This window comes from Lampetra planeri, chromosome 4 (genome assembly GCF_965212315.1).
Source record: "Lampetra planeri chromosome 4, kcLamPlan1.2.h2, whole genome shotgun sequence".
In the NCBI taxonomy this organism is placed as follows: domain Eukaryota; kingdom Metazoa; phylum Chordata; class Hyperoartia; order Petromyzontiformes; family Petromyzontidae; genus Lampetra; species Lampetra planeri.
In genome coordinates this window covers 18,807,973-18,823,055 of record NC_136110.1, presented here as the reverse complement: position 1 = coordinate 18,823,055, position 15,083 = coordinate 18,807,973, and the positions used below count along the sequence as shown (strand labels likewise).

Sequence of the window (15,083 nt, the reverse complement as noted above, 5' to 3'; positions counted from 1 at the left end):
ATGGTGGCGGTGGCTCCGCTCGTCTCGTAACGCGCGAGGATCACTCGACGCATCTCCTTCTTGCCAACGTTGTTGTCGTGGCTCGGATTCTCGTGAATCTGCCGCCTCTTTTGCAACGAGGAGATGAAACGGCACTCGCAGCGCCGTAATGACCGTTCCGCGGTTCGTAGGTCGCTCGCGGCAGCTGGCGTCGCTGCCGATCGCCGCCGAGCAGATCGACGCTGCCAATCCGAGTCAGTTTCCGCTGTGAGCCACCAGTCCCACGAACGACCGCGTGCTAGTGATTCTGAGTTGCACAACCGATCGCCCAGGCGTGGAGCCGGCTTCAGGGCCTCTACTCTTTTGTGTCCTCACCGCTGGCATGCGGGTATGCATGACGGGAATTTTCCTCGATCGGAAACGAAAGCAAAAAAATCAACCGATGGACGTGATGGCAGGGACGGTTTCGTTAGCAGCTCTCCGGAGAGATGCGCTCATTGTGCTGCTTCGCGTTCCAGGAATTCGTCGTTGACCGATGAGGGGCAGGCGGCTGCTGTCTCAGAAGGCAGAGCACTGAACTGGCACCACCCCGCAACCTCCGATTAGCACGGTTGGCTACGTACGGCGCAAAAGAAGTTCAACGTACATACCGCTGAGTTCTCCCTTCGAAACCCAGGCTCGGGGTCAACCGGGTTCTGGAATCTGCCACATTACGTTTAGTCCTGCGCTTAATTTGGCCGAATAAAAAAAAATCGAATTAACCATCACGCGACAAAGACTACTCCCAGCTGTCTGTCAGTCTGTGAAAGCTACAAACCCGAGCAACAGTCTGGGACGCGGACGTGATGCCCTAGTAGCAGCGATCCCACACACGCACTACACTTGCATCCGTTCACTGAGCTCAGGACTCGGCAAGTTGCCTCATGACGTCGTTGGCGGCTCCAGAAGGTCTCTCCCTCGCGACCTGACCCAGCTCCCACGTCTCACTTTCTCTATGTGCACCTCACCACATCTCTTCCCCAGCCCTGCTCTGTGCTCCTCAATCAGCCCAACTATCCGGTCACCAGACCTCTGCCCCGACCCCCCTTCTAATACCCTCATCCATGCCTCTCATCCACGTTTCACCCATTTGTCACCCTCATTCACCATCACACTCCAGATCATTCCTCCTTATCTACCCCTGCAACATCACGCGGCTCCATTCCTAGCTCCTGTCCCTCCATCCCTTCCGTCACCTCCCTAACTGATAGCTGTACCACCCCACTCATTGCTCTCCTTTTTCCCCATTGTGTACTGCCGTGGGCTTGCATTGTAAAGTACCCTTGAAAGGGCACTGCCATATAAATCCTAAATAGAATAAAATAGACGTGTGAGGTGTCTTTGGACGACTTGAATCCACTTTCGTAAATCCCAAAGTCGTGCATCGGGGCACTTTTTCTGTCGTCTTTGCTGATGTTTCTTTTTCACCTGAGTGTAACTTTTTTATTACTAATTTTTTCACGTTAAATGGCTATTCCTCCGTGAGCCACTCGCTGAATAAACTTAGAAAACCGCAGTGTGGTCACTGGTCACTGCGCCACGCCAGCCTCGGTGCCACTTGCACGGCAATCGCTTCTTGTCCTGGAAGACAAAAATAACCCAAAAATCTTCCCTGCAGACAGAGACGTGAAACAGGCAACGCTGGCTTCCTCCACGCAAACTACCATTTCTCCCTCCGAAACCGGCGGCCGCTGAAGGCGTGAAGTCGTGCTCTGGCAATTGGCCTATGAGAGGGTCACGATCAGATTAATTCAAGTTGAGAACTTTTCAAAACGTCACGTTTAACCGGTTCTCCATTGGAAAATAGCAATATTATTTCCCCAACGTGCTGTGATCCAATTACAGGTGGTGGCCTTAATTGATTGACTTATCTTCAAACCTGTAATCAGATTACAATTGCATTGCCATCGATTGACCTGGGTTTCACGCTGTAATCAGATTACAGTGACACCACTGGGTCAAATGGTGATGAGCGCTGCCCCAGGGGATCATCTGAGCGGAGATGTGACAGTAGATGTTTAAAGCACTCGACTTACAAGCAGGTCATCGTGAGTTCAATTCTTGGTTGGGAGTCGACACAACCTATCATCACGGCCACCTGAGTTTGATTTCCGGCCACGGCTAGCAGCAGTGGTGCTTGGTATCTGAACCGGTCCCCGCTCCTCCACTCTTCATCAACACGCAATGACCAGCATGGTGAAGTATGGTCAAACAATGCTCACGACCAACGTGGCGTTGGGGGAAGGGGGGGAGGTCTTCACCCAACGAGTTACTATTGTAAAAAATAAATGTCGGTGCAGTGCTGCTGTACGTATGGTTCCCACAAAAAGAAAATCATGCTTTATTGCGTCAAGCTTTATTGCGTCAATCGGAAAACATCAAACGTATCCATCAATCGAAAAGAGAGCCAAGCTCCTAGGCCCTGGGGTCTCAGAGGGCCTTGGTTTCTCAGAGGGCCATGGGGTCTCAGACGTCCTTGGTGTCTCAGATGGGCCTTGGTGTCTCAGATGGCCTTGGTGTCTCAGAGGGGCCTTGGTGTCTCAGAGGGCCTTGGTGTCCTAGAGGGGCCTTGGTGTCTCAGAGGGCCTTGGTGTCTTAGAGGGGCCTTGGTGTCTCAGAGGGCCTTGGTGTCTCAGAGGGGCCTTGGTGTCTCAGAGGGCCTTGGTGTCTCAGAGGGGCCAGGGTGTCTCAGAGGGGCCTTGGTGTCTCAGAGGGGCCAGGGTGTCTCAGAGGGGCCTTGGTGTCTCAGAGGGGCCTTTGTGTCTCAGAGGGCCTTGGTGTCTTAGAGGGGCCTTGGTGTCTCAGACGTCCTTGGTGTCTCAGATGGGCCTTGGTGTCTCAGATGGCCTTGGTGTCTCAGAGGGGCCTTGGTGTCTCAGAGGGCCTTGGTGTCTCAGAGGGGCCAGGGTGTCTCAGAGGGGCCTTGGTGTCTCAGAAGGGCCTTGGTGTCTCAAAGGGGCCTTGGTGTCTCAGAGGGGCCAGGGTGTCTCAGAGGGGCCTTGGTGTCTCAGAGGGGCCTTGGTGTCTCAGAGGGGCCAGGGTGTCTTAGAGGGGCCTTGGTGTCTTAGAGGGGCCTTGGTGTCCCAGATGGCCTTGGTGTCTCAGTGGGGCCTTGATGTCTCAGAGGGGCCTTGGTGACTTAGAGGGGCCTTGGTGTCTTAGAGGGGCCTTGGTGTCTCAGTGGGCCTTGGTGTCTCAGTGGGGCCTTGGTGTCTTAAAGGGACCTTGGTGTCTCAGAGGGGCCTTGGTGTCTCAGAGGGCCTTGGTGTCTCAGAGGGGCCTTGGTGTCTTAGAGGGGCCTTGGTGTCTCAGAGGGGCCTTGGTGTCTCAGAGGGCCTTGGTGTCCTAGAGGGGCCTTGGTGTCTCAGAGGGCCTTGGTGTCTTAGAGGGGCCTTGGTGTCTCAGAGGACCTTGGTATCTCAGAGGGGCCTTGGTGTCTCAGAGGGCCTTGGTGTCTCAGAAGGGCCTTGGTGTCTCAAAGGGGCCTTGGTGTCTCAGAGGGGCCAGGGTGTCTCAGAGGGGCCTTGGTGTCTCAGAGGGGCCTTTGTGTCTCAGAGGGCCTTGGTGTCTTAGAGGGGCCTTGGTGTCTTAGAGGGCCTTGGTGTCTCAGAGGGCCTTGGTGTCTCAAAGGGGCCTTGGTGTCTCAGAGGGCCTTGGTGTCTCAAAGGGGCCTTGGTGTCTCAGTGGGGCCTTGGTGTCTCAGAGGGGCCTTTGTGTCTCAGAGGGCCTTGGTGTCTTAGAGGGGCCTTGGTGTCTCAGACGTCCTTGGTGTCTCAGATGGGCCTTGGTGTCTCAGATGGCCTTGGTGTCTCAGAGGGGCCTTGGTGTCTCAGAGGGCCTTGGTGTCTCAGAGGGGCCAGGGTGTCTCAGAGGCGCCTTGGTGTCTCAGAGGGGCCAGGGTGTCTCAGAGGGGCCTTTGTGTCTCAGAGGGGCCTTGGTGTCTCAGAGGGGCCTTGGTGTCTCAGTGTGGCCTTGGTGTCTTAGAGGGGCCTTGGTGTCTCAGAGGGGCCTTGGTGTCTCAGAGGGGCCTTGGTGTCTCAGAGGGCCTTGGTGTCCTAGAGGGGCCTTGGTGTCTCAGAGGGCCTTGGTGTCTTAGAGGGGCCTTGGTGTCTCAGAGGGCCTTGGTGTCTCAGAGGGGCCTTGGTGTCTCAGAGGGCCTTGGTGTCTCAGAGGGGCCAGGGTGTCTCAGAGGGGCCTTGGTGTCTCAGAGGGGCCAGGGTGTCTCAGAGGGGCCTTGGTGTCTCAAAGGGGCCTTGGTGTCTCAGACGTCCTTGGTGTCTCAGAAGGGCCTTGGTGTCTCAAAAGGGCCTTGGTGTCTCAGAGGGGCCAGGGTGTCTCAGAGGGGCCTTGGTGTCTCAGAGGGGCCTTTGTGTCTCAGAGGGCCTTGGTGTCTTAGAGGGGCCTTTGTGTCTTAGAGGGGCCTTGGTGTCTCAGAGGGCCTTGGTGCCTCAAAGGGGCCTTGGTGTCTCAGAGGGCCTTGGTGTCTCAAAGGGGCCTTGGTGTCTCAGTGGGGCCTTGGTGTCTCAGAAGGGCCTTGGTGTCTCAAAGGGGCCTTGGTGTCTCAGAGGGGCCAGGGTGTCTCAGAGGGGCCTTGGTGTCTCAGAGGGGCCTTGGTGTCTCAGAGGGGCCAGGGTGTCTTAGAGGGGCCTTGGTGTCTTAGAAGGGCCTTGGTGTCCCAGATGGCCTTGGTGTCTCAGTGGGGCCTTGATGTCTCAGAGGGGCCTTGGTGACTTAGAGGGGCCTTGGTGTCTTAGAGGGGCCTTGGTGTCTCAGTGGGCCTTGGTGTCTCAGTGGGGCCTTGGTGTCTTAAAGGGACCTTGGTGTCTCAGAGGGGCCTTGGTGTCTCAGAGGGCCTTGGTGTCTCAGAGGGGCCTTGGTGTCTTAGAGGGGCCTTGGTGTCTCAGAGGGGCCTTGGTGTCTCAGAGGGCCTTGGTGTCCTAGAGGTGCCTTGGTGTCTCAGAGGGCCTTGGTGTCTTAGAGGGGCCTTGGTGTCTCAGAGGGCCTTGGTGTCTCAGAGGGGCCTTGGTGTCTCAGAGGGCCTTGGTGTCTCAGAAGGGCCTTGGTGTCTCAAAGGGGCCTTGGTGTCTCAGAGGGGCCAGGGTGTCTCAGAGGGGCCTTGGTGTCTCAGAGGGGCCTTTGTGTCTCAGAGGGCCTTGGTGTCTTAGAGGGGCCTTGGTGTCTTAGAGGGGCCTTGGTGTCTCAGAGGGCCTTGGTGTCTCAAAGGGGCCTTGGTGTCTCAGAGGGCCTTGGTGTCTCAAAGGGGCCTTGGTGTCTCAGTGGGGCCTTGGTGTCTCAGAAGGGCCTTGGTGTCTCAAAGGGGCCTTGGTGTCTCAGAGGGGCCAGGGTGTCTCAGAGAGGCCTTGGTGTCTCAGAGGGACCTTGGTGTCTCAGAGGGGCCAGGGTGTCTTAGAGGGGCCTTGGTGTCTTAGAGGGGCCTTGGTGTCCCAGATGGCCTTGGTGTCTCAGAGGGGCCTTGGTGTCTCAGTGGGGCCTTGATGTCTCAGAGGGGCCTTGGTGACTTAGAGGGGCCTTGGTGTCTTAGAGGGGCCTTGGTGTCTCAGTGGGCCTTGGTGTCTCAGTGGGGCCTTGGTGTCTTAAAGGGACCTTGGTGTCTCAGAGGGGCCTTGGTGTCTCAGAGGGCCTTGGTCTTTCAGTGGGGCCTTGGTGTCTCAGAGGGGCCTTGGTGTCTTAGAGGGACCTTGGTGTCTCAGAGGGGCCTTGGTGTCTCAAAGGGGCCTTGGTGTCTTAGAGGGGCCTTGGTGTATCAGAGGGGCCTTGGTGTCTCAGAGGGGCCTTGGTGTCTTAGAGGGGCCTTGGTGTATCAGAGGGGCCTTGGTGTCTCAGAGGGGCCTTGGTGTCTTAGAGGGGCCTTGCTGTCTCAGAGGGGCCTTGGTGTCTTAGAGGGGCCATGGTGTCTCAGTGGGGCCTTGGTGTCTCAGAGGGGCCTTGCTGTCTCAGAGGGCCTTGGTGTCTCAGAGGGGCCTTGCTGTCTCAGAGGGGCCTTGGTGTCTCAGAGGGGCCTTGGTGTCTTAGAGGGTTTTGGTGTCTGAGATGACATTAGTGTCTTAGAGGGCCTTGGTGTCTTAGAGGGGCCTTGGTGTCTCAAAGGGGCCTTGGTGTCTTAGAGGGCCTTGGTGTCTCAGAGGGCCTTGGTGTCTCAAAGGGGCCTTGATGTCTCAGAGGGGACTTGGCGTCTTAGAGGGGCCATGGTGTCTCAGAGGGCCTTGGTGTCTCAAAGGGGCCTTGATGTCTCAGAGGGGCCTTGGTGTCTTAGAGGGCCTTGGTGTCTCAGAGGGCCTTGGTGTCTCAAAGGGGCCTTGATGTCTCAGAGGGGACTTGGCGTCTTAGAGGGGCCATGGTGTCTCAGAGGGCCTTGGTGTCTCAAAGGGGCCTTGATGTCTCAGAGGGGACTTGGCGTCTTAGAGGGGCCTTGGTGTCTCAGAGGGCCTTGGTGTCTCAGAGGGGCCTTGGTGTCTCAGAGGGGCCTTGGTGTCTCAGATGACATTAGTGTCTTAGAGGGCCTTGGTGTCTTAGAGGGGCCTTGGTGTCTCAAAGGGGCCTTGGTGTCTTAGAGGGCCTTGGTGTCTCAGAGGGCCTTGGTGTCTCAAAGGGGCCTTGATGTCTCAGAGGGGACTTGGCGTCTTAGAGGGGCCATGGTGTCTCAGAGGGCCTTGGTGTCTCAAAGGGGCCTTGATGTCTCAGAGGGGCCTTGGTGTCTTAGAGGGCCTTGGTGTCTCAGAGGGCCTTGGTGTCTCAAAGGGGCCTTGATGTCTCAGAGGGGACTTGGCGTCTTAGAGGGGCCATGGTGTCTCAGAGGGCCTTGGTGTCTCTAGGGCCTTGATGTCTCAGAGGGGACTTGGCGTCTTAGAGGGGCCTTGGTGTCTCAGAGCGGCCTTGGTGTCTCAGAGGGCCTTGGTGTCTCAAAGGGGCCTTGATGTCTCAGAGGGGACTTGGTGTCTCAGAGGGGCCATGGTGTCTCACAGGGGCCTTGGTGTCTCAGAGGGGCCTTGGTGTCTCAGAGGGGCCTTGGTGTCTTAGAGGAGCCTTGGTGTCTCAGAGGGGCCTTGGTGTCTCAGAAGGGCCTTGTTGTCTTAGAGGGGCCTTGGTGTCTCAGAGGGTCTTGGCGTCTCAAAGGGGCCTTGATGTCTCAGAGGGGACTTGACGTCTTAGAGGAGCCTTGGTGTATCAGAGGGGCCATGGTGTCTCACAGGGGCCTTGGTGTCTCAGAGGGGCCTTGGTGTCTCAGAGGGGCCTTGGTGTCTTAGAGGAGCCTTGGTGTCTCAGAGGGCCTTGGTGTCTCAGAGGGCCTTGGTATCTCAGATGGTCTTGCTGTTCGCTCTGCGTGGACACGGCTGACTCAATGGGGGGGGGGGGTGAGACCGCGACAAGGATCGCTCTTCCACAGTTTACACTTGGCTGCCGTTTTTCGATAATCGCCTTGACTCGCACGTGCGTCTCAATTTGAGCGGGAATCGAATTCGGGTTCCCATTTTCATAGCGCAGCACGCCAACACAACAACAAGGAACTCCCCCACTCACTCACGCAATCACCCTCTCACTCAGCACACTACAGGTCACGACAATACACTCAGCCACTCACTCATTCTCTCATTCGCCACACGACATGTTACAACAACTCACTGACCCACTCACCTTCTCACTTACCACACTACAGGTCACAACAACCCACTCACTCACGCACTCACCCTCTCACTCGCCACGCTGCATCTCACCCCACTTCTCTTTTCGCTTCTTCCCTCGCACCGCTCCACCTTGGAATTCTCTCCTACCTCCGTCGCCCCTTTCCCCAATCCCTTACGACAGTAGCCTTGCTCAGCTCAAGAAACACGCTCCGCCCTTACAAACCCAATCTTCGATAGCGCCGCTTGCTGCACGACGTTAGGGGCCGTTGCGGCGTCGTCCACGGGGCATCGCGCGACGCTGTTCTCGCCATGAGACCATTGTTGCCAATATTAGAGAATGAAAAATTCGAACAGATGTTCATCCATTTCTGACAAGAAAACAGGAGATGTTCAAACACCAAATAGAAACCTTTTTGCAGGGAATCATGTACTGCATTAACCACACGTACTTGTGATGAACATGCATACAAAACATGCTCTGATAATATTCTTATTTTTTCATGCTTTGATACTGGCAAAAAAGTCCCATTTTGTAGCTGCTCACCCCGAGCTATAAATGCTCTGAACGTGCATTGTCTTTGTGCTGTTCGCTTTTTGGCGTTCTCTGGTCTGACACTGGTGAGTCTAGACTCTAGGCCCTAAAGAAGGCTGTCTCTGGTGTAGGCCAATACGTTTTTAAAAACAATGCATATATCAGAGCATGTTTTGTTTGGATGTTTTCCACAAGTATCGCGTGTGGTTAATGCAGTACTTGATTCTTTGCAAAAGGTTTCTATTTGGTGTTTGAACATCTTAACGCCTCCTGTTTTATTGCCAGAAAGGGTACAGACCTATTCTTACTTTTCATTCTCTGCTCGCCGTCGGAGTTCCGGGGAGACGTTTTTCCACTTGTCAAGCGATGCTCGCTGGGAACCCGGGATTCCTTTACGATGCGGCGCTCGCTCACGAGGTTGTGCGGCGCAGCTCTCCCACGCGTCGTTCTGCGTGCCGACATGATGTCCGACGTTTTACACAGCGTGCCGGGGAGCTTTTTGTGTAACTACCGAATTCCCGAATCGTTCGTCTCAACTGAAATCGCAACGGAGGCGTAAGGGGGGGGCGATCCGGCTGCTCGGGTGATTGATCACTCTACCAATTATCGGTTACGTTACTCCACTTAGCGGATTGCTGGAATCACAACATTTCGCCTCTGTTCCCCACGTGTGCCGCTCGACGGCAGGCGATAGGTTGGTGCTCGGTCACACCATCGGCATCATCGGCCGCATCACGCTAGGCGTAGCTTGCAATGGGGTTTCCAGCCCTCGCGAGGCGGGGTGCCGTTCTTAAAGGGGCCCCGGGTAGTCGACCACGGAAGAAGCAGTCGAAGTTTAGTCGATTAATCGACTGACTGAATGGGACTCCTGGTCCCACTCTCCTTGCCGAACGACGCCACAACGACACACCAGCATTGCCGCGATGTACAATAGGAGGCAAAATCCACACGGCATCCTGGTGCTGTGTTCATCCCAGCAGGCGACCGAGTGCCTGTGCCTGTGTGTGCACCACGTTTGCATGAGCGCTTGGAAGGGCTGCATGTATAACCGTGCACCTGCAAGCGCACGTGTGGCTTCTGGCCACAGTCACATTGCATGCTTGTGTGTGTGTGCCTGCGAACGTTGGACGAGGATGCCACATCCCCGTTTAGCCCCTGCAAAGGATTGTGCTGTTCGCGAGCACCTACAAAGGTGCACGCATGCCGGGACTGTGGGCTGTGTGTGGGGAGCGGGCGGTGCGGTGGTTGTAAATGACTTGTGTGACTTGCGCGCATTTAACGCATTGACACAAATGTTGTGTGAGATGATGTGTGCACGTTTTCTTTGTGCACGACTGATAAACTACGCTGAGAAAAAAATATATATGTGTGCGGATGATGTATTGTAAATATGTGTCCATTCATGTGCGTAGTGGGGAGCGGTATTGTAGCGGTTAGCGTACTGTACTACGAACCCAGCGACCTGAGTTCGATTCCCGCTCACGGCCAACACCAGGGGCGACTTTCTGAACTGGTCGTGGGCCTCCCCTAGGTCGACTCAGCCTCACATGAGTACCTGGTGCCGTATGTAAAAACATCACCACTGGGGAGACAAAGGTGACTTGGCGGGGCAGAGGCGTAGCTAGGATATTTTGCGCCCGGGGACAAACTATAAAATTGGCGCCCCCCCCCCCCCCCCCCCCCGTTTAATCACATTTTCCTATTACATCGAATAAGGAATAACAATACAAATTTTTACGAAACATCGTAGACTGGTTGAAATAGTTTACAAAAGATACATTTTTCTTGATTTCACTGTCGCAAACTGGTCAATCACGTAATCAAAATCTGTTTTTTCCAATGTTTCTCTTTCAATGCTAAGAAGAGCAAGATCGCTGAGACGATCTTGTCGCATTGAAGCACGCAAATACGACAAAATAAGTTTCAATTTGCTGAACGACCGCTCACAGCTTGCAATTGAAACTGCTATTGTTAATACAATTTGCAGTGAAATTCGCAAATTCGGAAATATGTCGTCTCCATAAAACACAATAAAACCAAGAAGATCCAAAGGAGTTTCTGGTAGAACTTCATTCCGGTTACTGAGCAGCATTTTGCAATCTCCAATTTCCGTGAAAAATTCGTGGCCATTGATGTCGGTGTCATAGAAATTTCCAAAATCTGTGCAATTTCGACGAATTGCATCGACATCTGTGTCGGATAGAAGAGTTTTGACGTCCAGCAGAAATCCAAATTTTGTGTTCAGGTCTTTTAGTCGTAAAAACCATGTTGACATCTCCTGTTGAAGTCGATAAAATACGCTCTTCATAACGCGCACAATTTCTTCTGCTGAAAGTCCTGCATCTCTTGCCAGTTCTCCTGGCATCTTCCGACGTCGCCTAATTCTTCTGTCCACATCGATCCCCCATGCCGTGCATCTTGTTTTGGCGTTTTCCACAGCAACTTGGCTCAAATCATCACGAAGCTTGAAAAATTCATGCTCCAAAAATTCAAGATCAGTTGCTGCTTCCTTGAAATTCATAGTAGGATCCTGTAAGCGCTTCTGAACACGATCAATTTTTCCAAGAATGACATTCCAGAAATGTAATAAAACTATGAAGTTAAATTTAATACGCATGCCTGTAACTGTTCTGCATCACTTCTGGTTTCAGGTGTCATAGTTACGTCCTCCGATAATTTGTCTAGCAGCCCTACTAGTTTATCCAGTCCTTCATAGATAGCTTTAACAGCTTCTGATCGTGCACTCCAGCGTGTTTCAGACTCCTGCTTTACTGTGATGGGCACAGCTTTTTTTAACTCTTCCCAACGAATTGTTGAACGAGAGAAAAACAAATATATACTTTCAACTGTTCCAAAAAATGTGACAAGTGGATCCTGTTTAGCTGAGTGTACTCCTGCTAAGTTTAAGCTGTGGTTGTCACAGTTGACAAACAATGCTCTGTGATTTTTGTCACATATTCGTTGTAAAAGGCCGGATATATGCCCAGTCATCACAGCAGCATTGTCATAACAGTGTGCCCGACAGTCGGCTAAGAGGTATGTTGTCAGATTTCTGTCTCTCGACGATGACTCTTTCTAGGCTTGCTGCATCTTTTGCATGTATCTCGATATAACCTAAAAATGATTCTTTGATAGTTACTTTTTTAGTTTGAAAATCCACATCCACAAATCTTATGACCTGAGAAAGCTGTTCCCGATGTCCTAGATCAGGAGTTGAGTCAAGTAAGATACCGTAGTACTTTTTTTTCCTGATATCACTCAACAATTGGTTCTTTACAGTCGACGCAAGTATGTGGATAAATTCATTCTGCATTTCTGGTGACAAATAAGAAACTGATCCCGGATTTTCTCCTGCGTGCTGTACGTGTTTTGCTAACAATGGGTCATACTGAGCAACGAGTTTGATCAGCGCGAGAAAGTTTCCAACATTTTTATCCTCATCCGCATTCAAATTTTCCGCGCACCAAAATGTAATTACATGACATGTAGGCGGTGTGTGGCGGGATATATAAACTTTTAGGTTGAGGTGTAGATTTGTGCAGTAGTTTCAGGCTGCCGCGCCCGCCGCAACAAGTTATAATGTAACGTTGTAAGCCTCATTTTGGCGCCCCTTTACCTTGGCGCCCGGGGACACATGTACCCCCCTGCCCCCCCCCTAGCTACGCCTCTGTGGCGGGGTACTGACCATGCTTGCCTTCATTGGTGCTCACTAACAGCACTTGCCCCAACAGTCTGTTAAGGCTGTATGGGGGGGGGGGGCTTTGCTTTTCTAGTGGTGAGTCGTAGCGTTTAGCGCACTAAACTATGTACCCGGCAACACAAGTTTGATTCGCGCTCAAGGTCAAAAAACAGTAGTGAATTATTTGAACTGGTCCTGGGCCTCCCCTACGTCGACTGATCCCTAAACGAGTGCCTAGTATGGTGTGTAAACATCAGTACAGGCGACCGTGTGTGGGGTTTGCCACACACTCCTTCGTTTGCCCTGCCGACCTTCATAGGTGCTCTCTAACAGCACTTGCCCCAACAGTCTGTTATCTGTTAAGGCTATGCGGGGGATCTTTTGTCTTTACTGAGAGCTCTTGTCCCAACATTTTGTCTTTGTTGTTTTTTGTGTTTGTGATTATGTCCTGTGTATATATATTAGGGTTTAGTTTCCAATGTGGGGAAAATAGATTTGGGTTTGTTAGAGAAAATGTTAGATCATTCTAGATTTCCTCATGTTTCACACGACGCGATGATCTAACGGCGTATTCCTGCTCATGACAGTGACGTCACTCGATGTGGCATCACTTCCTGCGTTAGTGACGTCACTTCACGTGATGTCACGTATTTCGGATCAATCGGACGCGAAGCGGAAACATTTTTGGATCGTCTAAAATGTCTAATCTGGGAGACCTGCCTAGTAGTGCCACAGTGGCGAGTTGTTAACTACCTTCCCTGGTATACAGGAGGTCGTGGGTTTGATCTTGACCCTGACGCCTGTTTCTCTGGAGTTTCCGTGTCCCTCTCTCCCCATGGTCGCGTGGAATTTTCTGCGGGTCCTCCGGTTTTCCCCTCCACATTCAGAAATTAAATGCGTTTAGAGTATTTGGCTGCTATATATTTCCACGTGACAAGCCACTTCGCTGCCCTATCATTTGTGGCCAGGTCGCTTCTGATAAAGAGCTACACAGCTCAGTGGGCATTACCTGGTAAAATAAATAAATAGTTCGTATAGTACACACACGTGTACGAGTGTCTCTGTCATCGGGCGTGGTGTACAGCACGCGTGCAGCGGTATCGTCGTCACCAGAGCGCCCCACCGCGTGCCCGCGTCGTGTGCAGCCAGAAGCTGAGTCTGCGCGAGCGAGTTCGCCTCTCCAGTCCCCGCGGGGCCGCAGCCGCCACCACCGCCGGCGGCGGCGGCTACAGCATCGGCGGCAGCGTCGGCGCGGCGACGGGCGGGTGCATGGCGGCGGGGTCGGGGGGAGGGGCCCAGTGCCCCCCCCGTGGGGGCGCGGGGGGCCGGGCCCCCCTGGGCGCGGATCGGCGCTCCCCCAGCACGGACACGGCAGGGCCCGGCAGCCCAGCCAAGGTCACCAAGAGCTGGAGCTTCAACGACCGCACGCGCTTCCGGCCCTCGCTGCGGCTCCGCGCCGCACAGTCTCGCCAGTGCTCCGAGGGTAGGCAGTCAGCCAGCAGCGGAGAGAGACTGGCTCGGTGTGATAGTGGCGTGGTGGTGGTACATTGTCAAGCAGTGGAGAGAGACTGGCTCGGTGTGCTGGTGGTGGTGGTACATTGTCTAGCAGTGGAGAGAGACTGGCTCGGTGTGCTGGTGTTGGTGGTACATTGTCAAGCAGTGGAGAGAGACTGGCTCGGTGTGGTGGTGGTGGTACATTGTCTAGCAGTGGAGAGATACTGGCTCGGTGTGCTGGTGGTGGTGGTACATTGTCTAGCAGTGGAGAGAGACTGGCTCGGTGTGCTGGTGGTGGTACATTGTCTAGCAGTGGAGAGATACTGGCTCGGTGTGCTGGTGGTGGTGGTAGATTGTCTAGCAGTGGAGAGAGACTGGCTCGGTGTGCTGGTGGTGGTGGTACATTGTCTAGCAGTGGAGAGAGACTGGCTCGGTGTGCTGGTGGTTCATTGTCTAGCAGTGGAGAGAGACTGGTTCAGAGTGGTTGGTGGTACATTGTCCAGGAATCGTGAGAGGCTGGCAAGGTGTGGTGGTACTAGGCGTGCTACGACCCCGACGACTCGAGTTCAATTCCCACTCAAGGCCAACACCAGTGACGATTCTCTGAACTGGTCCTAGGCCTCGCCTAAGTCGACTCGGCCTCAAGTGAGTGCATGAGTGCGATGTGTAAATACCGCCACGTGGGAAACAAAAGCGGCCTGGCTTGGTGTTGCCCATCCACACCCTTGTGTGCCGTGCCAGCCTTTATAGGTGCTCGCTAACAGCACTTGTCCTAGAAATGTGTTAAGGCTGTGCAGGAGATGTTTGTACGTGCATATGCAGAGCAGGGATGGGAGCGATGGTGCAGTGGTTCCATTTCCACTCATCACCAACCACAGTGGCGAATATCTCAACCGATTCTGGACCTCCACCAGGTCGGCGCAGCCTTAAAAGAGTGGCTGGTGCGGCGCATAAACCACTGGTGAACCACAGCCTGCCCGGCATGGTGCTGGCCACTCACCCCCTCGCGCATTGCGGCGCCGACCTTCAAAGGTGTTTGCTCACGTCACTCGTTTGTCCCTTAGAGAGCACGGACGAGGTGTTTGACGACCGGAGGTGCCACTGTGAGATGGCGGTGGAGGAGCTCACGCCTGCACTGCGCATTGCCATCCGCGGTGTGCGGTACGTACCGCGCGCGTGCACACACGCAAAGACAAAGATCCCCCGTATAGCCTTGAAAGACTGTAGGGGCGAGTGCTGTTAGCGAGCACCTATGAAAGCCGGCACGGCACACGAGGGGCTGGGTGGTCAACATCACGCCCGGCCGCCTTTGTCTCTCTAGTATCGATGTTTACACCACAGCATACCAGGTACTCATTTGATGGAGGCTGAGTTGTCCTAGGCGAGGCCCAGGACCAGTTCAGAAAATCGTCACTGGTGTTGGCCCTGAGCGGGAATAGAACTCGGGACTCTGGGTATTAAAGTAGAGCAAATTGACCGCTACACTACCGCTACCCACAATAACACACGCACACAATACACACCCGACACACACGCGACGCACACACGCATAGACGGTAGACTCAAACGTGTGGCCGCCGCCGCTCGTCGCCATGCGTTCAGGATCATGAAGTTCCACGTGGCCAAGAGGAAGTTCAAGGAGACGCTGCGACCATACGACGTGAAGGACTCTGGGTATTAAAGTAGAGCAAATTGACCGCTACACTACCGCTACCCA

At 53.9% G+C, this 15,083-nt stretch overlaps 1 protein-coding gene across 1 annotated transcript in view; it reads left to right on the top strand.

Moving 5' to 3' along the window:
• LOC144717601 (potassium voltage-gated channel subfamily KQT member 4-like) overlaps nucleotides 1-15,083 on the top strand; it is a 56,172-nt gene that overhangs the window by 23,298 nt on the left and 17,791 nt on the right. Inside the window, exons 4-7 of the mRNA XM_078593095.1 lie at nucleotides 171-246; nucleotides 13,018-13,355; nucleotides 14,431-14,527; nucleotides 14,969-15,040. Coding sequence (XP_078449221.1) covers nucleotides 171-246; nucleotides 13,018-13,355; nucleotides 14,431-14,527; nucleotides 14,969-15,040 — 583 coding nt within the window. The remainder of the gene's footprint in view (nucleotides 1-170; nucleotides 247-13,017; nucleotides 13,356-14,430; nucleotides 14,528-14,968; nucleotides 15,041-15,083) is intronic.